The sequence below is a fragment of the Podarcis vaucheri genome (genome assembly GCF_965113315.1).
Source record: "Podarcis vaucheri genome assembly, chromosome: 2".
NCBI lineage: Eukaryota > Metazoa > Chordata > Lepidosauria > Squamata > Lacertidae > Podarcis > Podarcis vaucheri.
In genome coordinates this window covers 71940004-71966611 of record NC_138760.1, presented here as the reverse complement: position 1 = coordinate 71966611, position 26608 = coordinate 71940004, and the positions used below count along the sequence as shown (strand labels likewise).

The window sequence follows — 26608 nt, the reverse complement described above, 5'->3', positions numbered from 1 at the left end:
GCCAAAGAAGTTGGATATTACATTGTTATCAGATCAACACATTCCACAGCTATGTAGCTGATCTGATAAGGTCAATCTTTCTGTAATATAAATTAAGAACCAAATAAACAGATTAGAAGGATTCATAACATGCTCTGAACGACATTGATTTCAGCAATCTAACAAATTACTATAGGTCATCCTGCAATAAACCCACCAGTGGACTCACAGTGCAGACAGCAGACAATCGACTGACAATTTTTATTTTGCAGCACAAACAAGTTTCACCTTTAAACTTTATTAAGCTTTTGTGCATGAACTGGATGAACTTGTGATTTAACAACATTCTGAGCTCACTAACAATGGTCGCTTTTAAAGACTCTTGTATACTCAAGTCAAAGCTGAGAGCTAAGAGAATGCTGGGAAATGCTATTTCTACATACAGTTTATTGTACTCTTACAAGCATGTCTCTTCTCCCCACTTCTCCTGACAGGAAGTAATACTCAAGAGGGCAGCCGATCTGGTGGAAGCACTCTATGGTATGCCACATAACAACCAGGTAAATGTAGTCCTCATTTAATAGCTCTTTATATTTAGCATGTTGGTACCTATGCTTTAGGGGTAGCCTAGTCAGTCATACTTGTACATAAAAAATTTAGACAAAGGAAAATTAATGAGGGACTCAAATGAGCTTGCTTTGTTGGTGTTTCTTTATTTTCCTTCCTTTCCTTTTGTTTTTACAAAGATTAAAAACTGCATGCATGTCACCTTCAGAAACACAAATCTATGTTAGGTAGTGATTTATACCTTTTAGATCTGTAGACTTTAAATAGAATTTAAAAACGTACACTTTCCAAATATTATATGTTTTGAGATGGTATATCACCTATGCCAAGCAGTTCACATGATGTGTGTAATAAAAATAAGTAAATGAAACTTATGGGGCAATATTATACACATCTATTTGGAAATAATTACCATTGTCTTTTGTTGGGCTTACTCACAGGTACATAGGATTATGGTTTCCAGAGTTCTTTTCAAGACCTTACCTCAGCAAAGTCTAAAATAATTCTCAGAGGATGACATCCCATTTTCACAGAAACCTTTGGGCAAACTCTGGATTGAAGACAGATGCTAAAATGCTCTCTTTGCCTTTCAAGGTCCTGCTGTTTGGGAACTTTGAGGTGCAGTTATACTCAGAAGTGATTTGCTGCACTGTGTAGAAGTGGACCTGCCCATGTAGACAATATCACAAATAGTAACATTGAATAGGTCATTTTACTTGTGTCTCTCATAATACTGTACAGGCAATTCCCTGTTTGACCGGGGGTTGCATGTGTCGGCCATCGCACATCAATTGGCCGCGTGCAAAATGGTCACTGCCTGTACACTCAGATGACCCTTTTGTGTGTGGAGGAATATGAAACTACTTCTTGTAAAATAACATGGGAATTGACTCAGAAGATATGCTGATTCTCATATAAATCAGCATCAGTGACGTCAGATTCCTTACCTGGAACTGCCTAGTCTAGGAGAAGCCCACTTAGAACTTGTGTTTTGCTTTCTATTACCTATATATTTTTGCATTAAAAATCAGGGCTGATTGAAAAGCATACATTTTCCCTTGGCAAGGGAACATACCATCTCAAAAATATATATAATACTTATGAAGTGTAAGTAGTTAATAAATACTATTTAAAGTATTAATGTCAGATAAGGGAGAATTATGACCATAGATTTGTGTTTCTAGAGGTTACTTATTGTGCTTAGGTAAATACATAAAAGCTTCCTTACTCTGAATCATACTATTGGTCCACCTTGCTCAGTTTTGTCTACTCTGAGTAGCAACTGCTATCTGGGATTTCATCCTTACCTGAAGATTCCAGGCATTGAACCTGGAATCTTTTGCATGCAAAGGATGTGCTCTACCACAAGAGACCTTTAGGTATCACTATTGCAATATCTATCTTCAATCTTGAAGCAGTCTCGTTTGGTAGATCATTGTTCCCATTTCACTGAGACAGACCCAAAGTTAGAAAGGATTGTTTGTACAACTAATTAAGTCTGGGTGGGATCTTCAAATGAAGGCCACAAATTCACTATCAGCCATATCATCACTTTATCCGAGTGGATTAGAGTTTGACCTATGACTTGTTCAGCCCTCAAGTCAATCCAATCTTGTCCCACTGTTCTGAGGGAAGATATGCTGAATCTTGCATCGGTGTAGGCTCCTTAACTGCTCAGTGAATTGCCTCTTAATTACTTTGTTACGTCTCTCAACGCTTTCCCCCAGGAAATAATCCTGAAAAGAGCAGCTGATATTGCAGAAGCTCTCTACAGCGTCCCTCGCAATCACAACCAACTCCCAGCGCTCGCCAACACTTCGGTCCACGCAGGAATGATGGGCGTGAACTCCTTTAGTGGTCAGTTAGCAGTCAATGTCTCAGAAGCATCACAGGCCACTAATCAGGGTAAGCTGAAGAAGAAACTTTTTTTTTTATCTTCAGGCAAAATTGGTGGATTTTTTTTAAAAAAACGGAAAGCAAAAAGCTTACCAAAGAGCCTCTATATGGCTAAGTAAAAGGCACCATGCACATTTATTTCACTGAGCATGCCAACATCCATGTTAGCTGCGATGGATGAGAGCTGTCCCCTGGAGGGTAGAAGGTGGAGGAAATTGCATTAGAATAGTACACAGAACAGTTCATGACCTGCATAACATGTAATCTGTTTGACTAGTGAGATAAAATGCACTGCTGTTTCACTGGCGTGGAGGGCACTTGATAATTTACATATTTAACGGAGTCATGGTCAGTGAATAAAAAAAATGAAAATATTTGAGTTAAGCACTCAGTACTAAGGCTGAACATTCTGCACCAAAGTACTTATAACATGAGTATACCTTAACATAAACATGCTGGCTCATACCCAGTGTTAGAAACTGAGATATGAAAGCTAGGAGCGCATTAAACCTAGGTTATGGGGGCAACAATGGAATGTATAGGCATGCTTTTTTTAATAACAAGCACACAAAGCTGAAAATGAATGAAATGCAGCTAAAATATTATGTTCATTTTACACATGGTCTAGTCCTTCCCTTGCCCACCCTCCTAATATTCTTAAGAGGGGTCTCTTCGCCAGACTTCAGAGAGTAGCTAGAAGTGGGGAGTCAGAAAGGTCCTCCTTTCCTTCCACTCTGCAGTTTTAATCTGAAATCTTAGGTGCAGTACTGCGCCCAGAGCTCGGAAACTGCTCACGCTAATGAAATTCCCTGTCGCAAAATGCACCTAGAACGTCCAAAAGCTATATAACCAAGGACATATTGCTGTCTCCATGGAAGTATCAGAAGTGCGGCAACCAAAATTAGTTCCTGAAAACTGACATTCTAGACCTTGTTTAATCACGTTCTGTTTTTAACAAGCAAGGACCGAGCACTTTTCCTTGGCAGAACAATCCAACTACAGAGGCTGGCTTGCTGTGGAATGGCAGATACACTGCCACATCTGAAGCCCTACCAACAAGGGTGGAAGGTGGAGGGTTTTTTGGGGAGGGTGCTGCACCAGCTCCAGCCTGGTGCAGCTGATGGGTTCAGGGATTGGGCCTATGAGCCAAAGCCCCCAGCATTCCACCCTAAAATGCCCTGTTTGGGAGCTTTCCACTGGCTACTGCCACCCATTTCATTGGCGATCAGACCTCCAACCTTCCTCGCATCAGGATTACAGCTGCTGTTAAAATTTCTATACTGCCCTTCACCCGACAATCACAGGGCGGTTTACAATATAAAAATTCAAAAATACATGTCTTAATAACAACCAAAAACAATACCACTACCACCCCAAGGTTTAAAAGGCCATAGATTGTTTAATTAGCCACAGGCCTGGAAGAAGAAGGGCTTTGCCTGGCACCTAATGATATGTACTGAAGGTGCCAGGCAAGAGGATTCCACAAGCAGGGAGCCACCACAGAAAAGGCCCACTCTTGTGTTGCTGCCCTCCAGACCTCTTGTGGAGGAGGCACATGAAGAAGGGCCTCAGATGATGACCACAGGATTCAGGTCAGTTCATATGGGGCGATGCACTTCTTTCCCTAAGAACTGATCAGAAATTGTTAACAGGCTGTTAAGAGTGTGGCTCAGAACCATACAGAGAATGCCGTGATAGAATCCCTCAGGCCAGTAAGTTGTCTCTTTGCCATCTCTTTCAGCTATTTGCAACATCTTCTGCGACCCATAACACTCACACTTACTTAAAAGTTCTCAACACTTCATAAATGATTTGCAGATTGAACTTCCTAAAGCAACTCTCTTTCTTCAGAATTGCATTTTTGTGGTATGTTCCAAAAGTCTCTCTTGAAAAACAGCTGTTTTGTCTTTCTCTTTTTTGACTTTTTGCCCCCCCCAAAAAAGGTTTTACTCGCAACTCAAGCAGTGTGTCACCTCATGGTTATGTGCCAAGCACTACCCCTCAGCAGACAAACTACAATTCCGTCACGACAAGCATGAATGGCTACGGAAATGCTGGAATGTCCAATTTAGGTGGATCTCCAACCTTCCTGAATGGGTCTGCTGCCAACTCTCCCTATGCCAGTACGTATTTCTGCACCATTTATGCTGATTGTTTTCCTGTGGTGGTTGGTGCCCATAGAAACTTGCAGGGTGGGATTCAGGGAGAAAAATGCCAGGCGGAGCCACTCCCTGAACTGGTTGTAAGTAGGAAGGCAGACATGTGGAGGCTTGCTGATGGCAGATAGGGGGTGGTGGGACAGTGCCCTGTTCACTCCAGTTGAGCAGTTGCTGCTGACAAATGGCCTAGCCTTTTGTAACGTCCCTATTGCCCCAATCCTAAATGCACTTACTAGGGTGCATCTCACTCAATTCCCATTGGATATATTAACTGCAGTCATACAGTCACCCCATAGCAAGAGTTCTTGGAGCAGCTCACAAAGAAACGGGAAGAAATGATTAACAACTCATTTACAGGAAAAACTCAAATTCAGTGAGTCAAAGGACACATGCTTTGAATTGAACTGTAAGGCAGCAACCTGAGGCAGAGCGAGTAAGCCCCACTGATACAGTGAAGCTTACTTCTGAGAAAATGTGTATAGGTTGTGCTGTAAGACCCTTGAAGTTCATTGCAGACCCTTAAAGTTTGTTTCACGCTTGTCATTTTTGTTATTTATTTACAAGTGGAAGCAGCTGCATTGGGTTATGTATTTGATGCAGTAAAGTGCCATTAATCTGGACCATTGCTTTCCATTTCCTGGATAGACTTTGTACTTCATATAATTATATATGATTTTTGGTTTTATTCTAATTGCTGCTTGAAAAACTCAGGCATAGTTTTGGGGCTCCTAAGAAGCTCCCATCCAAGGGTTGATCAGGTCCTCACCTGCTTATCATCAACAATGCTAACACAACAGAAGCTGGCTGCCAGGCACCTGGGAAGCACTGTGCAAGGCACTTCCCAAGCTGTGATAGTTGGGTATTTGAGAAGTGCTGTGCAAAGTGTGTTTGTGAGGGGGGAGGTTCATTGGAATTGCACTAGGAGAGGGTTAAACCTCTCCTCTCCAGACACTTGTGATTCCAATGAAAATGCGCCCCGCCACCTCCACCCACACCTACTATTACATTTAACAAAGCCCCTGATGTGGCTGCTACCACATGCCTGATGCAATAGGTACTTTAAAAAAGGATCTTGCCCTTAAGGGCGGTGTTAGAAACTGAGATATGAAAGCTAGGAGCTAAATGGCACCTTAAACCTAGGGTACTGGCGCAACAATGGAATGTCTAGGCGTGCTTTTTTAATAACAAGCACACAAAGCTGAAAACGAATGAACTGCAGCTAAAATATTATGTTCATTTTTCATATGGTCTAGCCCTTCCCCTGCCCACCTCCCTAATATTCTTAAGAGGGTCTCTTCTCCAGTCTTCAGAATGTAGCTGGAAGTGGGGAGGCAGGAAAAGGCCCTCCTTTCCTTCCACTCAGGAATTTTAAAGTGAAACCTTAGGCACAGTACTGCGCCCAGAGCTCAGAAACTGCTCGCCCTAAGAAAATTCCCTGTTGCAAAATGCGCCTAGAACAATGGGAGTTTCGAACACTGCTTAAGGGTCTTTAAAGTAAAAAAGAAAAAGAGAGATCTACATGGTTGTCATGTCAGAGCTTAAAATTCTCCACCAGGAATTACTATTTAATTCTGATAGCAGTATAATAACAATGGATGATAATTAAACTCTCTGAACTATTACACTGAATTAATGGGATAGAATTTTTAACCCCTATTCTTTGTTCCATGAAAGTGATTTCTGTGATACACTATTTCATAATCACGGACTGATTTGTCTTCTGAAGTGTTTCTTTCTGTTGAATAATGTCTTTATATTACTTTTCATTTCACCACCACCACTATTATTACTATTATTATCTTTGAGCGGTTTTTCTTGGTTGATCTTGCTGTCCCATTAATGGCAAATATCTTCAATTGGAAAATGTTTCAATCATGACCTGAGAATTAGAAAGGTGGCATCCTTAATTAAATCAATAAACTAATTGCTGTATAGTAGCAATTCAATTTAGGTGCTTTGATTGCTGCGCCTTAACAAGTGCTTGCAGGAACTGAGTGACTCCAGACCAAGATTGTATCTGTCAGACTGTGAAACTTTGAACATTTAATTTCCATTAATTGATTTCCTCAGTGTTCACAAATATGATATCAGTTTCCTGCACCGAGATTCTGAGAGGGTGATTTTTATCTTCAGAAATGCAAATAAAATAATAATCTCAAGTTCAGCTGATTTAAATTTTCATTCCCCTGCCATTTAATTATTCATAAACCACAATTAAACATAAACATATTCTAAATAAGGGGGGGAATAAATAATTTGTCCAGCTAACCAGGTTCTTCTCTTTTCTCATAGTAATAGAACCCAAATTTCTGGAGCAACTTGGCATTATCTTTAAGTAAGGAAAGCTGCTCTAAACCAACAACCACAACCACCAAATATATTAATTATCTTTAGACAAAATGCCAATGAAGTTGAAAAAGAAGGCAATTCTCAAAACCAAAGTAGTTGATTTGGCCCAGGTCACACATCACATTAAAAAGCAAATGATGGTTTAATGTGAATGGTCCATACCACTAAAAAAGTTATTGCTGCGCTTCTCAATTTCCAGGGCTCCTGAATTGGGCTTGCTGTGACATCTGAAAACATGCTCTTGGTTTGCTTTTCCCAAACAAACCACTAGGAGTGAGCCTGGAACTTTGGCTACTGCTCATGATTTGCTAGGAGAGAAAGAAACCATGAGCTAGACCTGGTCCTCATGACAAACCAGGCTGGATTATTTCCTGGTGGTTCAGCAGCAGCAAGAGCAGGAGATAAGCAAGGCAAGAAGCATGTTAGGCTTTCACGTGAAACCATTGTTTGTTTCCATCTATGGTTTAATGTGACGTCTTAGAAATTTCAAACATGTACTATCCTACAAGCTAGGAAAAAGCTGTGTCTGACCTTAGTTGCTAACTGCAGCACTGGATTTAGGGTGGTGTGAGCAGTTCTCCTGCACAGGGCGCTATGCCAAGGGGGCACAAAATTGAGAAGATCCATTTGGGGGTGCAAATTGTGGGGGGCAGTGTACTAATTTAATTATTATTAATAATGGAACCAGGAACAAAGCAAATAACTGCATGCATACTCTTATTACCACCATGGAGCTTTCTGCCACCCCCGACCTCACACTCGCACACACACTGCCTCACTCCTGGCCAACATGGCTAAGGCTTGAAGTGTTGATACTGAAAACTGTTTCCAAACTGTCTGCAACTGCCTCTCCCAAAATTTCATGACTGTGCAGGCAAGTTGACAGAATGAAGAAAATCACAGGTTGAAAATCACAAAAATGGTTGGCAAAATTAAGGAATGTTTTTAGCCTAATCCTATGCATGTTTATTCAAATGGACGTTCAGTAGAGCTTAGTCCCAATTAAGTGTGCATATATTTGCAGCCTGGCAGCCAAATTTTGTGCATGTTTTCTTAGAAGTAAATACCACTGAGTTCAGTAGCTTTTAGCCCCAAATGAGGGTGCAGATATTTACTCATTGGATTGCAACCTGAGTCATGTGATTTATTGGATACTAAAATAATATTGTACCAAAAGCAAACAAAGAAAACAACAGCCAGTTTTAGTTTTCTCCTTTTAAAAGTCACATTTTCATTATTATTATTATTTTTAAAAGAAGAATATTGGGATTTGGTCTCTTTATTTAGAGACTTCCTCCTACACATGTAAACACATGGTTCAGTTGCAGGAGAAGCAGAACAAAAAATTAATGAAATGGAGACAAGGAATAAAAGAAACTTTCACAAGTTTGTTTAGCTGAAACAATGGGGCTAAACTTTTAGGGGTGTTCCTTCCCAGTGTTAGAAAATGAGATATGAAAGCTAGAAGCTAAATGGCACTTTAAACCTAGGTTATGGGCTCAACAATGGAATGTCTATGCACACTTTTTTATAACAAGCATACAGTGCTGAAATTGCATGAACTGCAGCTAAAATATTATGCTCATTTTTCACATGGTCTAGTCCTTCCCCTGCCCACCCCCTAATATTCTTAAGAGGGTCTCTTCTCCAGCCTTCAGAGAGTAGCTAGAAGTGGGGAGGCAGAAAAAGGTCCTCCTTTCCTTCCACTCTGCAGTTTTAATCTGAAATCTTAGGCTCAGTACTGCTTCCAGAGCTCAGAAACTGCTCGTGCCAATGAAATTCCATTGCAAAGTGTGCCTGGAACAATGGGAATTTCGAACACCATCTTTTCCAAAGTTGCAGAGAATGCAAGGCTGTCAATTACGAAAACTGCTCCCCAATATTTTCTGTGACTGTAAGAGATTATTGAATTTGCCTCTTGGATGCAGCTGTGTGACCACCCGGGGAAGCACAATTAACTTCCACCAGTGCTGTCTGAGGTCCCATGTACACTGTACATTTAAAGCAGTATCATACCAAAGTAAACAGTCATGACTTCCCCCAAAGAATCCTGGGAACAATTGTTATGGGTGCTGAGATCCCTCACAGAGCTACAATTATCAGAGTGCTTTAACACTCAATCCCTCTTTTCAGGTAACTCTGGGAACCATAACTCTGTGAGGGGAATCAGGTCTTCCTGGCAACTCCTGGCACCCTTAGTGAACTACAGTTCCCAGGAATCTGTGGGGGAAGCCATGGCTGTTTTCAGTGGTATGATACTGCTGTAAATTTATGGTGCAGATGGGGCGTGAAGTAGAGTGCAGACATTCAGTTTTGACAAGTTGACTCTCTCTAGGAAAACGACACGGAGGCAACAGTTGTTACCATTTTTAATGAGCTATCTCAAGATACGTGGAGGTTGTGAGATAGCCCAGAGTGATGATGGGGACCTGTCTGATGTTAGTTTCACAGAATGGTAGAGCTGCTTTCTCTTGCATTCCTGCATTGCAGGGGGGTGGACTAGATGACTCTACAATTCTATGATTTCATGCCACCTCATAAGTAATACCAGAAGCCCTGGGTCCCATGGGAAGCCATGGGAATGAGCCATGTCACGCTCTCCTTCCCATGTGACCTGGGATTCTGGCTTCAACTTTCCAGTAAGGGAACAGCTGTTGGCAAGAACGTCATGCTAAGGGTCAATCAGATGTTATGAGAACCAAACCACCAGGAGCTCAGGGCATCTGCTAAAGAAGTCTTGGTGGCACCTTCGAAACTCAAGCCTTTTTGCATTTCCATTTAAAATCTTGATACCAGTATTTCCTCTGTGTTTTGTTTTGCTCTAGTCGTGCCATCCAGCCCAACAATGGCCTCCTCCACTAGTCTCCCTTCTAACTGTAGCAGCTCCTCCGGGATCTTCTCCTTCTCACCAGCCAACATGGTCTCAGCAGTGAAACAGAAGAGTGCTTTTGCTCCTGTTGTTAGACCGCAGACTTCCCCTCCCCCCACCTGTACCAGCACCAATGGGAATAGCCTGCAAGGTAGGCCAACCTGGGCATCATACTGTTTTACAGCACCTTTGTTTCTTGCATCTCATCCAAAGGGTGACAGGCCTTGGCAGTCTACAATGTGGCCTGTGCATTCTATGTGCCCTCATTCCCTTGCTTGGCAAAACAGCCTGCTTTCATTGCCCTGTTGAACTGAGATGCTGTGTCTTTTTTTTAAAACAAAGCATGGTCTGAGTGTTTGCTTAAAATGAGTGATATTGCAGCTTACTAATACCAGCCTTTCTCTTTCTTTCCTTTCTTATTCCTTGTTGTTGTCTTTTATCAGACCAGTCTTTTGTGGACTCTAGCAAGTACTCCACTGCAGGGTCTCTCCAGGGTCTGGCCTTCTCCTGAAGTACGTCAGTCAATCTTCCCTTCCTTTTTTAATTTTGTTTTTCCTTTGTCATGTCCACATGTGGAATATCTCTACTAATGGCAGCAAAGTTTGTGGGGGTTCATCACAGAAAGCAAACCACAGCAACATTTGCTTTGCATGTGATAGCAAATTATATATGGCACGTTCTACATTCATGTAAGGTTTCCCAACTTCTTACCTTGTAAGGCATTAGTTCATTGTGATTAATGTTCTGGATGTCAGCTAATTTATATTGCAAACCCCCGTGTCTCCTTGAAAACCTCTTCAGCTGTTGGAAACCTACATTTTTATGTCATCCCATTGACTTAAACTGATGCTTTCCCAAATACTGCACCCCTTTTCTATATCATTCACATATAGAGCAATCAGATAGCTATGGATTTCCAACCTATCTATGTACCTTAGGTTCAGGTCAAATTTAGTGGGTGCCTGGAAGCCCATGCCATGATTCCTGAAAGTGGAGAGTCCTGTTTTGCACTATGATTTCCCTCCAGTGTTCCAGTCCCACTTGAAGAGTGCTTGAGTCTCTTGTTGGCTTCCATAGTGTACCAAAATGGACAAGGCACTCTCCAAAAGGGAGCAGACATGGATCATTGCTTATCACAGCCAAGTTTGGATCAGGAATACTGGATAATACGTACTAAGCCACTAAAGCAGCCAACTAACTGGCAGAGTAGGCCTGCTGCTTTCTGTGTTACAGTTGTGTTGACATTGCCTATCCTACATTTCAACATGGAGCAGTTGGGGAAATGAGAAATAGCCAACTGAGGTAGATTTCAGAAATAGGCAAACTCCAGCCCTCCAGATATTTGGGACTACAATTCCCATCATCCCTAGCTAACAGGACCAGTGGTCAGGGATCATGGGAATTGTAGTCCCAAATATCTGGAGGGCCGGAATTTGCCTATGCCTGTTTTAGATAGTCATCTGATATTTTCACCTTGAAGCCCTCCTACAAATGAGGGGGCTTTGTGGCCATGCACCTGCCACTTATAGTATATTATTAAATTTCTTTTTTCATTTTTTCCTCTCTTTTTATAGTTAATTTGCACATTGCAGATATCAATGTAGATAGGAAGGAAGCTTGTATGTGCAGGAAAATTCAGATAATTAGTTCTAAGACAGCAAGGGACAATTCACTTAAAAGTGATAAGAGCGCTTATGGTCAGCTACAGTTTTGCCAAATATATGTTCTATGTCAGAGCACTCAAAGTTTGCCCTGAGTCCACCCTCAACTTGGCTTCAGAAGCCTGCTTAGCTTCTGAATGGGCTTGTTCACCTATTATCAGCCCTGAACTTAAGTCCCCAGTTGTCATTGTATTTCCTTTTGTTCACGGACAAATACGGTGATGCCCACATTTGAATAAAAATGCTGTGTTTTGTCCGTATGTCCTATAACATTACTTGTCATAGATGCATTGGGCTGCACATCCAGCCAATGAGAGAGGGAATTAACACGTGTGGTATACACCATAAAAGCAGAATCCGCCCTGTTTACTGGCTGCTGGTATCTGTTGTACGTCTGCCCTACTGTGCTTAACCCTCCCTCATAATTACTGCACCACACTCTGAAACACTGAGAGGAATATACATTTTCATGCTCACTTAGATAAGAGTAGTTCTCATAATCACCAGCTGCCTCAAACTGCGCCAGAGGTAGAAGAGGTTACTGGTGCATGCTGTAGTTCACCCAGACCTGTTCCCCCTGCCTACTTTCTTTCTTCTATCTATCTGTCTGTCTGTCTTCACAGAATGTGGTGACAAATAGTAGATTTTTTTGCCCCATCGCCTTAAGCCACTTTCCATGAGCTTAATTCAGAAATCGCCTATCCTAAATAGACACATATCAGAGACTCTTTTTGGGTCATGTCATGAATCTCTGAGAGTGAGCAGCCAGCTTTTGCAACTATAGATGAAAACATTTTCAATGTTAAATGTACCAGCAGAATGAAAAGTGCTCATTCATAAACAAAAGGCACTTAATATGCCTAAAGACAAGTGCTTCACCCTGTGTACTAGAAGCTGAACAACCCAGGGCATAAATCTGAAGGCTAAGACAAGTCAGAGTGGGGTTGTTGTTTTTTTAACCATATAGTATACAATCTATAAAGAACTGAGCTTATGCAAGCCTTACTTGAAATAAATGAAGTTTTCAAGGGAGCTATGTAGGAAAAATTGCGCCCAAAGAAAATGAAAACTCACAGACCTCTTTCACATTCTCTCCACTATTTTGGATTTGCAGTTTAAACTGGGAAGCATTCTCAGTTGTAAGCTCCCCACCCCCATGGTTACAGAAGCTGTGACCTCCTTCTAGAAATAGTATGAGTCAAACATAGTTGTCATAAAGCGTCAGTTCGGCATATTGCTAATCATGGACGATATATTAGACACAAGCCTTATATCTAATCAACAAGTGAGCTCTGGTCTATGAACAGATATGCCTTTCCTAGTAACCTCAGTTAGGACACCCACCTACCAATCTGAATAACAGACATAGTCCTTTAAATCTCCTAACAGGAGGCAAGACAAGTGAGGCTCCTTCTGCCGCCTCACTCACCTGCTGGGTGATACACCTGGGAGGGAGAGCGTGACAGGGCAAATAATGAGCTACAGTAACACTGTCTCCTGATTTAGTGGAATATTTAAAGGGTCACGCCCAATGTTTGGCTAGTAGTCCTCTCCATTTTTGCAGCTATGCTCACCACAGTGACATTGATTTGTATATTAATATTGTGGAATTAAAATCTGCAGACCTAAAACCTTCCAGTTTTACTTCTGCTTGTGGTGCGAGCAGAGAAATAGAACAGCAGGAGCTTGGAGCTTGCAGTTTTCAAACTGTTGCTTTTGATTTCGCCATGCCCGGGATTTTAGATTTCCTGTTTTAAGACACTGGCTGCGTACATGAACAGAGTGATTTTCACCTCCCAAAATAAAGCTCATATTTGCTGTTGGAGATAGAAGTGATCACTTCCTTGGCAAGGCTTTGTACATTTAAAGCAATTGTTTATGCAATGCACAGCAGTGATACAAATCTGTATTAATTTATACCACTATGTTTTTGCATGGGCTCTCTAATACATAATTGCAATAATAGTAGTCATGCATTGTGCAACAATGATTCAGATCTGTTTGCTAAAATTGTACATGCACTTTTGCAGATAACCATGCCAAGTGTGAAAAGCTATATCCATGAGAATAAAACCATGGGTGTCACATACCAGATAGACGGGGTATAAATATAATAAAACCATCATCATCATCATCATCATCTACTAGAACAGGCTTCCTCAACCTTGGCCCTCCAGATGTTTTGAGACTACAATTCCCATCATCCCTGACCACTGGTCCTGCTAGCTAGGGATCATGGGAGTAGGCCAAAAACACCTGGAGGGCCAAGGTTGAAGAAGCCTGTACTAGAAATTGCTGATTAATCACTACCTATGTCACATTCCAGATTGAAATGCTCAGATAGCATACTGACATCAGCTTCTATCACTAATATTGTTTGTCTTTTTAGAGCAAAGTGGAACTTGAGTGGTTAGATTTTCTCTACAGCGTCATGCTATTTTACACCACACTCAAGGCATGCCAAATCTGCTCAGAAATGCACAGTCAATTACTGTATGTGTGTTATTGTTTGTGTAAGGGGTAAAAGCTGGGCCACACACACACACACACACACACACACACACACTTCCATGGGATCATTCAAAAGTGGGGACTTTAAGGAAATGGGGAAAAATCTTACCTTTGTAATAATACAAGGTGCATGAGGCTCCCCACTTTCTTTTCTGTTCTTTATTTCAACAATAAAAACAAAAGGCCTTGCTGATGCTACCTCAGGATCCTGCATCACTCCCATTGGCATTCTGTCCGAGGAAAACAGGCGGGCTGCTGACAACCGCAGCAGCGAGGCTTTTGTTGTTGCTTAAGAAAAAAATGAGATGAAACTCCTCAGTTACCTTGTACTTAAAGAAGAAAATTCTGAAAATTGCCCTGCATCCCAAAGGCCACTTTTCAGGGAGTAACTTTCCCCTCTCAAAACTGGGGGAACTTTGGGCTGAAAGCAAGTGTCCGGCTTCTCTCCCTTTGAGACTGTGATACTTCAGTGAGCCACCATGCATACCTTGCTTATATAGCTCAGCGATCCTCCAAACCAGGCTTCCTCAACCTCGGCCCTCCAGATGTTTTGAGACTACAATTCCCATCATCCCTGACCACTGGCCTTGCTAGCTAGGGGTCATGGGAGTTGTAGGCCAAAAACATCTGGAGGGCCGAGGTTGAGGAAGCCTGATCCAAACCCTTCACTAGAACAACAGTTATATTTCACTGGTAGTGGTGTTTTTAACCACACAGTTTTTGGGTGGAATATAGAATGAAATCTTTTTTTCTTTTATAGATCATCATCATAGGTTATCCTTATATAAATTAGAACATGATGGAGACATATAACAGCCATTCATTTTGTTTTTGTAAAAATACATTTTGCTTTTGTCAGGTTTTGGGTGGGGGAATCCTGCGATATTTCCCTTTTCAGAATCAATTTCACATTGAACCAGAAAAAAAGCCTAGGTGGTCCTGTAACCAAGACACTTAAAGTACAAAAGTAGCATGATAAGGCCTTGGCAGAATGGAAATAAGAAACCTTTTAAGCAGAAAGAAATTCCGAACGTCATTCTGCCTTTTGACTTGTAATTTAATTCAGAAGTATTAGGCTTCTTCAGCAATAGTAATGGTAGCTGTTCTTTGAAAACCTTACACTTATGCTGTGTTATATTCCATTTCTCTTCCATTGGCACAGTTTCTTGCATTTAGCTATAGTGAAATGTTAAGCTTTCCTAAAAGGAGAAATCGTATTTGCTTAGAAAATCATTGCAGAGTTAACAAATGCCCAATACAGAAAATCTGCAAAAACATTTTATTCACTTCCAGGTGTTCCTTTATTGTTAACAGCCTAATAATGATGTTCTAGAAAGGACAGTCAAAATTACCTATACGGGGTAAGGTGTAGTAAGTGCAAAAGTGATACAGGTTAGCCACAGAGAGTTTCTCCCACCCAGCATGATACCACACGTCTGGCAATTTATTATTGAAGTTTCCAAAATCCACAAGAATCTTAGTAGCCACCACTCTGATTGGACACAGAATGCCTTGACCACTTCTTAGGAAAGAATTCCTAATATCATCTGGGCTATAACATTAGTCTGGTATATGTGGTGCCATAGAGTAGTAGGCAGTTGTGGTGCTATCGCCCCTTTAAGACTGGTTTATGGGAATTGGTTAGAACTTCAGAAGAAATGAGGTTACATACAGCTGTCTCCCGTAAAAGGCTTCAAGGCTGGTGTCACAAGGTAATTGGGTGGAAGAGGTGAACACCCATGGTCTAAGTTCCTAAAAAAACCTGGATTGGTGGGAGCTCTCGGCAGCCAGTCAAGCCGAGGTCAGCATCTATTTGGGCTTGATAGCGTCTTGTTCTGTTGCTCAGCCTACTGAGATTTAAGTGTAAGCGTTTATGTTAATTAGCTGGATAAGTTAGTGTTTGTTGTTCTCTTACCTTCTGAGCTACTATAATCTGTGTGATTATTTGGAGTTTTTCTCTCTTGTGAAGTTTTCTTTTAGTAAAGTCTGTGTATGATTTTTATGAAATTTGGTCTGGTCTGAGTTCCTGGACCCTTTAATTTTGACCATGCTTTTTGGAGCAAGGGTCATCCAGTACAGCAGTACATGACAATTCCCCCAGTATGAATTAAAACAAACTGTATTTATTCTGCAAATATTATACATAGCAGTTCAGTGTGGAAGGGGGGGGGAGCTTATAAATTGGACAAAAAGCATAATGCGTGAATGCATAGCCATTGTTATGGCTGCAACCCTGTGAAAGTTTTTAGTGTGGCTCTAAGCTTAATTCCCAATTTTATTGCTGATTTTTAAGATATCATTCCACTGCTCACCCTTGCTCCTGCTCTTCCCTCCACCGGCATGTGGTTCCCAAAAAGTTGCTAAGAAGGGCATATGGCAGTCAGAATGTAAAATGGGTTCCCACTCTTGTCTTGGAAGGATTTCCTGGTCACAACCCATGGCTGCACTGCAGCCCAGTTGGTGGAAGCACCAGTAGGAGACAGCCTCAAAAGATGTCCTCAGTGAAGAAGCAAACTGGTGTGGAAAAAGGCAGCCTTTCAAGTACTGTGGTCTAATGCCATGGAGACGTTCAGCAGTTAGTAAATGTTCATTCCAAAAAATTAATTTGCCCTCACAAGATGTAGTAGAATTCATTCCCTGAAGACCTAGTGATGGCCACCAATTGGCTAGACAAATTCATGGTGGATAAGGCTAGCAATGACTGTGTTCTGCTTTCACTGTCGAATGAATATGCTTCTGAATACCAGCTGCTGGAATTGTAAGTGCATAGAGTGTTGTTACACTCAGGTCTTGCTTGTTGTCTTCCCATAAGGCATCTGGGTGGCTACTGTGAAAATAGGATGCTGAACTAGATGGGCTTTTGGCCTGGCTCAGCAGGTGGTTCTTATGTTCTAATGTTTCCTCTAGTTTGGAAATATCAAGATCATTCCAAAACTGTTGACATAGTAATAGCTTTCCAGTGTCTGGATAAGCCATCTTTCCTGCTACTTCCAGATTTTCAATAAATATTTAAACATTCAGAATTTAAAATGTTAAACAGTGCAAAGTTTAACCTGTGACCATATTCTTATATCTGTTCCTTCTTCCAAAATCTCTGATCGCAGTTTCATCAGAGATTAAAGAAATATGTTGCTTGTAAAGGCTTTATTCACACTATGCTGGTCTTTTGAAGAATCAGGAGGGAGACTCCAGATTTATTTTTAAAGGAAATGGCTGTTGTACTACCAAAACAGGTCATATCCTTATGATGCCTAGTTCCAAATGCATAATTTATTTTCATCCTTTCGTCTTTTGTTTTACTTCATTTAGTCATTGCTGTTTGCTTAAACTGCCTCCCTCTTGCTGATTAATCTTGTAATTCATGCACATATGGCGATGTTTGTGGAGTAAACATTCCTTCCCACTCCCTGGTCTGCAAGTCTTTCACATTGCTTGGTTCTTATCAAATTAATGCAACTGCAATTAAAGCACAGTGAATTTGAATCAGTTATGGGTCTGAGTTCTTCCCCAAGAAATCTGCCCAGATGTTTGAGATGGTATGCAGCTGGCATTTTAAAGAGGTGACCTTGTGACCACAGTCACCACCAACCATATGTAACTCCCAGCTTAAGGATGTGTTTCCTTACACTAGGTCATTTTGGGCATTACATAGAAAGGCTGAGTCCAGATTATCATTGCAGATCTTTCTAGGTCTAAATGTCCAAACATCCTGATGCATGAATGGATTAATTTGAAGTGAGTCAATTTCGTCCCATTGGCGTCAATGTGATTTTAAACTGGCTTAAAAGGAAAGACTCTAGCTTAATTTGTCTGAAGACTGGACTGAGTTATTTGAGTCACCATGTGATGCAAAACACTCTACTGAAGATGTCTTTGGGGGGGGGATGAATTCAACTTTAGTGGGAAATTATTTATCAGTCACAAATGACATCTTTTCAAGGGCTGAACTGGAATGGGATATATAGCTTTCAGCTGTGGTGTTACTGCTTCCTTGTGGTGGGAGCTCCTTCATAGCAGTGGTAATTTATGCAAGCCCTAATTACCCGGGCAAGCCTCCTAGCATGGCAATTTTCAATGCCAACATCACACATACATCGTGGCAGCTGGCAAGCTAACTGCACAACCTGAGAGACTCATATATTCAACATTTGCATACATTATTGCTTCCAAGTGGGCCAGATTTGCAGCAGCATAATGGCACCGCAACCAGGTGTAAACCATTTATACAGCTAAAAAAAGGCAAGGGCTTCTGGACTGTTCACTAGCTGGCTTGTTTGAGATCAGGGGGTTTGTGTATTGCCAAGAAAAATAGAAACCCAAGGGCTTGAAGTCACGCAGAATACAGAACATTATAAATGTATGCATGATGTTGGCAAAATGGATACACGTTTTCTTGCTGCTCCATAACACTAGAAGTTGGGCTCACCCAATGACACTGGCTGGCAGTAGATTCACAACAGGCAGAAGAAAATACTTCTTCATGCAATGTGTCATCAAGCTTATGGAGTTCACCGCCACAAATAATTGTGATGGCCATTGTCTTGGATGACCTGAAAACATGATTAGAGACTTTCATGAAGGTTAAGGCTGCCAATGGCTATTGACCATGATAGCTAAATAGAATATCCAAGTCCAGAGGGAGTATATCTCAGAATATTAGTACTGTAGTGGAGGCAACAATATTTGGGAAGGGCAATTGCCTTTGTGCTCTGCTTGCAGGTTTCTTGGAAGTATTTGGCAGGCCACCATCAGAAACAGGATGCTAGACTAGCGAGACCTTTGATCTGAACTTGTTATGTTCTTATATAGATGGCCACAATAGTTTGAGACTATGTTGGGTTGGGGGTTAAGGATTGCCCAAAGTTATAGTTTGACAGTTGAGAGCTTTCTGTGTGATCAAAGTATGTTGCTGTTACATTTTAGTCTTTGCAAGTTCCTTTACAATGACACCCCATCCTTCTACCTTTAAAACAAATAAAAGAGGAACCATATTTGTAAGCAGCCATCTGATTTTTTTTTAATTATAAAATGTTGATTTTAATTGCCATTGAACAGACTTTTTACTGAAATGTACTTGATTATTGTAAAACTTTCTACTGATTTCTCAAAGCTTAAGGAACTTTGGATTGAAGCTTGGACTGACCTTCATTAAGCATGTGTTTTAATTAAAGATGGAAGTCTCCTGTAAGCATTGCATGGGAATTACATCCTATTAAATATGCTTGGGAGATGTATTATCCCAAGCCCTTTAAAAAAAATATTCTGGGCATATACATATGAAATAAAGCCTAAATCCCGCACAGAATTAGGCATGCTTAAATAAAAATCTAAATTGCAACACAGATGAATGAACTGCTAGAAAATATTTGGAATGTTCTCTTTTACAGAATGATTTATCTCTCTCTTTTTTTCTTCTCCTCCATTTAACAGCTATATCTGGCATGATAGTTCCCCCCATGTGAAAGGATTGCCTTGAAGAATTTTACTAATGAAGAACTTGGATTCTGCTTCAGAACAAAGTCTGACACAAGTCCCAGAGCGGAACTTTTAACTCAGGCCTTTCTCTCTCTCTCTCTCTCTCTTTCTTCCTTATTAAGGAAAAAAGGAAGAATCTCACAATAATTGCAATGTTTTTAACAAAATAAAATGGTGGGGGGAAAACCCGTCCTTGCAAAATAATACTGAAATTTACCCGGAGCCTGCAAGTGGAAGGTATTACTTTGTGCTGTCTATCCTAGGTTCTGGGGGGGGGGGAGATTTATTTTGTGTCATGAAGAAAAACCCACTTGTGTCTTCTTGGTTTTCGATTAACTCAGTCACTATTTGTCTTTTACAAATCATACTGGGAGAAGGGGTGCCATCACTAGGGACTCTTTTTTAAAAGGTGTAATGAAGGGAAATAAAGTGGCAACACTTTTTAAAAAACAAAGCAAAACAAGTTTGTGTGGAACAGAAGTAGAAGTGCCAGAATAGGGGTGGTGGTTGTTTTTCTTTCCTTAGAAGAGTAATGGCAGTGCCAGTTAAGGGTTGGCTTATTTGTGTTACTCCTCCAGCGACAGTTCACTCATCTGATGTTTTGCATTCTTGGGAGGTGTGTGTGTAGTTCTGTGGGGTATGTATACATGCACGTGCATATGCACACATAAATGCACACACACTTACCACATTGGGATTCCATTTTAGAGGCAGTGAGGAAAAAAAATTTTTTTTGGGGGGGGAGGGGGCATCTTTCTTAGAATATTGTACTTAGGTGACTCTGTAAATAATGCAAGACAGAAAAATTAGCAAAAGTGTAGCTAAGGACATGCATATCCCACCTTTTACCTTGGAAAACCCAGTGCCTCTGGATATAATGCTAAAAACTGCAGAATTAGATTAGCATGGCTCTCTCTCTTTCTCTCTCTGTCTTTAGCTTATATCAAACTTTTCCAAATGAGTGGCCTCCTTAAGTACAGTTTAACCCTGTCTACACATACAAATCTCTTTGGGATCTGGTGTGGCAGGACAAAGGCACAAACGTGAGCCACTTCATTGCATTTCTGCATATTCTCAACGGAAATATATTTCCTAGCTTCCTTACATGGGGTTTTTGGTTTTGTTTGTTGGGGCCAGGGGCAGAAGACAACTTCATCCTGCCGTCCCAGAGATGGCCCAGAAGCACACATGCACACAAAACGACATGTCCGTATCAAGCTGCGATTGCTTTTATATCAGTCAACCCTTTTGGTTTGTGACATACTCTCTTAAGCAACAGGTAGTGGCATTTTTTTTATACATAGAAAATTAAAATATGAAAAAAGGGCGGAGGAGACAGAGTGTTATGTGAAGGTTTGCAAAGTAAACCCTCACATGAATTTAGCTCTCATTATGTAGGGAGCATACTTAGTTGACGGTGCAGAAAACCTCTAAGGATGCGTTTACCTGATTGTTTCCCCCCTTTGCCATTGCGTTTTGTATGTAGTTATAAATACTGTAGATCTTTTGGGGTGATTTTTTTTTTTTGGCCAAAGTTATTGTTCTATTTATACAATTTAATGTCTTAAGACAGTTTTTTCAATCACATACACAGTCACACACGAGAATTACTGCATATTTTGCAAAATGAGCTCACTACCTTTAAGATTGCACATGCTTGCAAAATGAATTAAAGAAAAAAAGCTTTTTTAAAAAGAAGAATTTTGTAAAATATCCATATAAATAATGTATTTATCTTTGGAATTTGTACATTGCTTTTTCCCTGCAGCATCCCAGTTTATTTTATTGTGTATGTTTGCTATGTGAAAAGTGCTAATTTGTTTGGTCATTCACAGGTGTATTAGCTGTTTAAATGTGATTTTAATACAATTCATTTATAGGGTTTTTTAGTAATTGTTTTAAACCATGCTTCCATTTTGGTTTAATTTTCACTCAAAAGCCATTGTCTATTTTTGTATTATTTGTAAGTTAAGAAGGTTTTTTCCCCCAATATATGGCAAAAGGTAGCATATTATTCTTGTAGCATTTAGTTATGTAGGTTTAAAAAAGTATCCTTTGCTTTTGAGGCTTATAAAAAAAAATCTAATGCTGTTTTACTCTATTAATATGCATGGAATCTCTCCCCTTTGGAGTGACGCATTTTTTGTGCATTAAATATGGGGAGAAACTTCATAGAAATCAATGAAAATACTTTCTTTCTTGTCTGCTTGTATATTTCTCTGTCTTTCACATGAATATAAACCAGCAGATTGGATGCCTTAACAATGCAAATCATATTCATTTCACTTGTACATTGTACTGCGCACCAGAACTGTCAATCATCACTAACATTCTAAGGAGAAAAAAAGGAATTTGAAAAGCACAAAAGAACTGTTTTGTTACCTTAAGACAATGTGACTTTTTTCTAGCCAAGCAACAATGCTGCAACTGTGCATGCTTCCTGTTTGAATTTTGCAATTGATTTCACTCAGATATCACTGTGTGATCTTTTGGGAAGGGGAGTGGGGTTGGGGGGAGGAGAGAAAGAAAGAAAGAAAAAATCCATAAGGTTTTTGCCCCTAGAACAATAAGAACACACTCACATATAAAGAAACTGGAAAATATAAGGAATATCAATGTATTGCTTCTCTATCGTTCAAACATTTATTCTAATTCACATAGTAAGCAACGGCACTGCAATGTAATCAAATTTAAAGCCATATTTTGTCCAGTGATGCCCTCCACTGAACCCATTCAGACAGAGTTGCACCAGTTTAGACACTCATACAAAGTCATATACATGTATAACCCCTTTCCTTCAACGTCCAAAGATCCTTTGAACAATAGGTAGAATTTGTTTCTCCAAGTATTTATAGCGCGCTGATAAAAGGAAATTTATATTTAAAAATCTCCCTGCCCCAAATAGATCCTATGACTTTTACATGATTCTTAAAGATGCCGCTCTTAACAGAATATGGCTTTAAGTGGAAATGACCATGTTTCAGTCTTAACAAAGTGAAGCCTCTGATTGGCTGAGTGGTGTGGAGGATGCCCTTTTCCTCTCCAATGTACCAGGCTGCATCTAAAATGAAGTCATCTCTGAATCTACTAATCGTTCACCTTCTTAACTAAACCTTTTGGAATAGACACACACACTGTACAGTTCTATTGTTAGAGAAAACTAACTACTGTAGAGATTGTTATAATTTTTTTGCAGAAATTCAAGCTGTAAAAACTTTTCAACTTTCACAATATTTAATTAAAGTTACTTCCTGTCTGTGAGTGCAGCTCCTGGCTGTGTATTTATTCATTTGGCTCTGTGAAGTCGACAGACAACGGGAAGTGAATGTCAGACAGCGGCAATGGAATGGACACCCCTTCTGCATTCTGTTGTAAAATATAAAGCAGCAAAAATGGGGGGAAGAATGCATCGTGGGCTGCTTCTGATAAATCTGCTGTAGGGGGAGAAATACATTCTATACTTACAGTTCGGAAGAGAACCACCATGATCTTGGGGCTCTGTTATGCATCTCAGGAGCTATGGGGCATAAATGGTCCATTTGTGGCTAGCCCAATGCCTTCAGTGTTGGGAAATGCTTCATGTGCATGGAGGGAGCAGGGTTCAGTGGTTTGTCACATACTTTGTAAACAGGCAGTCTCGGGTTCAGTCCTGTGATCTCACTGAAAGAACATAAGAACAACATTGCTGGATCAGTCCAAAGTCTAGTATCTTGTATCCAACAGTGGCTAACCAGATGTCCATTGGAAGCACACAGACATGGGTACAACCAGGGCTTTTTTTTCAGCTGGAACTCACTGGAACTCAATTCTGGCACCTCTCAGATGGGCATCATTGACATTATAGGATAACAAGGGAGACATTTATGGTGAGTTCCAGCACCTCTTTTTCTAGAAAAATAGCAGTGAGTACAACAGTCTTGTTCTGCTGTTGTTTCCCTCAACCAGCATTCAGGAACACATTACCGCTAATCTTGAGGGGGTTGTATACATCCATCTAGACCACTGATAGGCCAGTGAAAAGGACTTATCATCCATCAATTTGTCTAACCCCATTTTAAGGTTGCCTGTGAGAATATAAAAGGGTTTCCTAGAGTGGCAATGGAAAAGACCCAAAGGCCTAAGAGAGCTGCCGTCAAGAGTAGGCCATAGTGCATGGTCAAGAAGTCTGACTCTGTATAAAGCTGCTCCACATACAATAAATGGCTAACCTAAGGTTGTCCAGATATTTGCCAGACTCCATCTCCCATCAGTCCCTGCCAGTACAGACAGTGGTTGGGGGAAGATGTTAATTGTAGTCCCAACAACATCTGGAGGGCCACAGAGTTACCTTTCTTCAAAATAGAAGAGTATTGGGCAACCAAAAATGCTTCAGAAGGCCATGAATCACAGTACAGAGATATGTGATCATCTAATGAGGCGGTAGTTTCATGACATCATTATTTATCAAACTATATAGTACTACGCCGTGATTCACCCAACGTGGAAAAGTTCTCTATATTTCAATTGGAGAGAAGTAAGTATATGTGTCTAACACCCACATTAAAAACAATGAGATAGCATGGTCCCAACTCATGCTTACTCAAAAGTAAACTCCACTGTATTCAACGGACCTTGCTTTCAGGCAAGTTTGCAAGGACTGCATACACAGCTTTAGCTGTACTGTACCCAGAGTGCCCTGGAATGCTAGCTTTTAAATTATTGCTCCTTCTGCTACTATAATCTGATGGTCTCATCACTATTGTTTTGGAAGCTACACCAAAATAAGGTAGTGGATTTAGAGGACTTAGCAGGTATGAAAAATATTAGTATGTAAATACAAACACACAGAGAGCAGAGTTCGAAACTCCCATTGTTCTAGGTACATTTTGCGACAGGGAATTTCATTAGCACAAGCAGTTTCTGAGCTCTGGGCGCAGTACTGCACCTAAGATTTCAGATTAAAACTGCAGAGTGAAAGGAAAAGAGGGCCTTTTCTACCTCCCCACTTCCAGCTACTCTCTGGAGACTGGAGAAGAGACCCTCTTAAGAATATTAGGAGAGTGGGCAGGGGAAGGACTAGACCATGTGAAAAATGAACATAATATTTTAGCTGCAGTTCATTCAATTTCAGCACTGTATTCTTGTTATTTAAAAAGCGTGCCTAGACATTCCACTGTTGTGCCCATGAAATATCCTCAGAGTTGAGAGTAGATTTTATTCAGCTCATAGTGGTGAGGAGGAATGCAAGTTCCCCCAGAATGTCTGCTTTATATACATTATTTACACAATGGGCCCCACGTGATTGGCTAATTCCAGGATTCACCTGTAGACCAATCAGGTTGCGGATTCAATTTTTTCCTGGAGCTGAATTGGGTGACTCCTGTGGACCATTCAGACTGCTGCATTCTGAATCCTATTGTTCTAGGACCAATCAGACTGCTGCTTTTTGGATCCTATTCAACTCAGTACATAACAGCCCATAACCTAGGTTTAAGGTGCCATTTAGCTCCTAGCTTTCATATCTCAGTTTCTAACACTGACACACAGAGAGAGACACAAACAGACATGTACTACTGGCTTGCCAAGAAGCTATGCTAAGTGGCTCACAGAACCTTCAGAATGTGAAGGGCAGTTGAACAATTTAGTATTGTCAATATTGAGGTGGTGAATATGAGTGATCCATCAAAAGCATCACCAGCAAGAGTTTTTGAACCACTTGTATTCCAAATGTTTGTTTTACATTTGGGACTGTAGGTGTTATAAGTTTAGTTCCAAAAGGTGATTATGTGAAGCAGCCCACAGTCTAAATCTGTCACTGATGAATGTGGAACAGGTGATGAGCATTCATTTCATAGAAGAGATAGAACAAGTTTTAATTTATTCAAAATCTGAATGGCTTGGTTAATATTAGCTTGAGCATGTTCACTCCAGCACCTGGGATAGTAAATTCACGAGAGAGGCTGGAGCTGGTCTACAATTCTGCCTAAATACACAAAACATGTAATAAAATCTGAAACACGAACAGCCATTCACCATATGGGGAGGGCTGTAGATTAGTAGATGAGCACTACTGCCTACTTTGAATGCAGAAAGTCCCAGGTTAATTACTTCTATTGCCCTTCACAGTCATGTTTAATATAGAATACAAAATCTTTCTGATTTCTTCCTGTCATGTATTATTACCCCCATATGCCTCTTGCTTATACGGCCACAAGTTCAAGGTGTTCTGATTACATCACTAGTGTGACTACTCGCAAACTTCTGGAAGAGAATTCCAAATTCTTGTCAGCAGGTTACAACTTAATGACTGTCAGTGACCTCTCCCATACCAGCATGTCAGAGACTATATTTATCAAACGATGTCATATCTGTGATTTTAGTTGTGTGTGTGTACACACGTGTGTGCACACACAAACACACAGTGCTATTTTTCTAGAACTCACCATGAACGCCTCCCTTGTTCTATTATAATGGCAATGTCGCCCACCTGAGAGGTGCCAGAACTGCGTTCTGGTGAGTTCCGGCTGTAAAAAAAGCCCTGCAAACACACACACACAAAATACAAACACAGAAAGAGAGAGTATGTCCAACTTTAGACTTAGCTCTGAGTCTACAGCAGAAGTAGGGAACCTGTGCCCCTCCCCAATGTTGTCGGACTCCAACTCCCATCAGCATCACTCAGCATGGTCAATTGTCAGGGATGGTGGGCCTAGTGAGTGCAGTGGGTGTGCAAGAGTTAATAGTTAAACTGAGCCATTGTGATGCAGTGGTAAAAGTGGAAGACCAAAACAGAGACCCAGGTTCAAAGCTCTACCCCCCCATGAGGCTTACTGGGTGACCTTGGGCTCACCACATACTCTCAAGCTTGACCTATCTCACTGAGTTGCTTTCAGGATAAAATGGGAGACACACCAAAGAACAACAAAATTAATATTTCTACCCCACCCAGAATAGCAAACAACAGAACAACACTATTTCAAAAAAATGAAAACAATAAAAAGCATTGAAAACATTAAACTGATACTGCCTTGAACTTCCTGGAAGAAAGGTGGACTATAAATGGAATAAATACACCCTGAGGACAAACTATTTGTAACCACGCCATCTCCCATTCCATCTATCCCAAACTTCACAGCTGGCTTGTCAGAGTGCTTCTCATTTTC

At 40.6% G+C, this 26608-nt stretch overlaps 1 protein-coding gene across 8 annotated transcripts in view; it reads left to right on the top strand.

The window, feature by feature from the left end:
* The window catches only part of EBF1 (EBF transcription factor 1), a 382065-nt gene extending 359337 nt beyond the window's left edge, over positions 1–22728 (top strand). For 4 of the 8 annotated variants that reach the window (XM_082213732.1, XM_082213731.1, XM_082213730.1 and 1 more), the window contains exons 12-17: positions 474–539; positions 2274–2451; positions 4386–4565; positions 9776–9970; positions 10263–10331; positions 19422–22728. In XM_082213732.1, the coding sequence (XP_082069858.1) occupies positions 474–539; positions 2274–2451; positions 4386–4565; positions 9776–9970; positions 10263–10330 (687 nt within the window). In that variant the 3' untranslated portion in view covers position 10331; positions 19422–22728. The remainder of the gene's footprint in view (positions 1–473; positions 540–2273; positions 2452–4385; positions 4566–9775; positions 9971–10262; positions 10332–19421) is intronic. The other 4 variants (XM_082213736.1, XM_082213735.1, XM_082213734.1 and 1 more) reach the window with 1 other exon arrangement.
* Positions 22729–26608: the final 3880 nt, after the last annotated feature.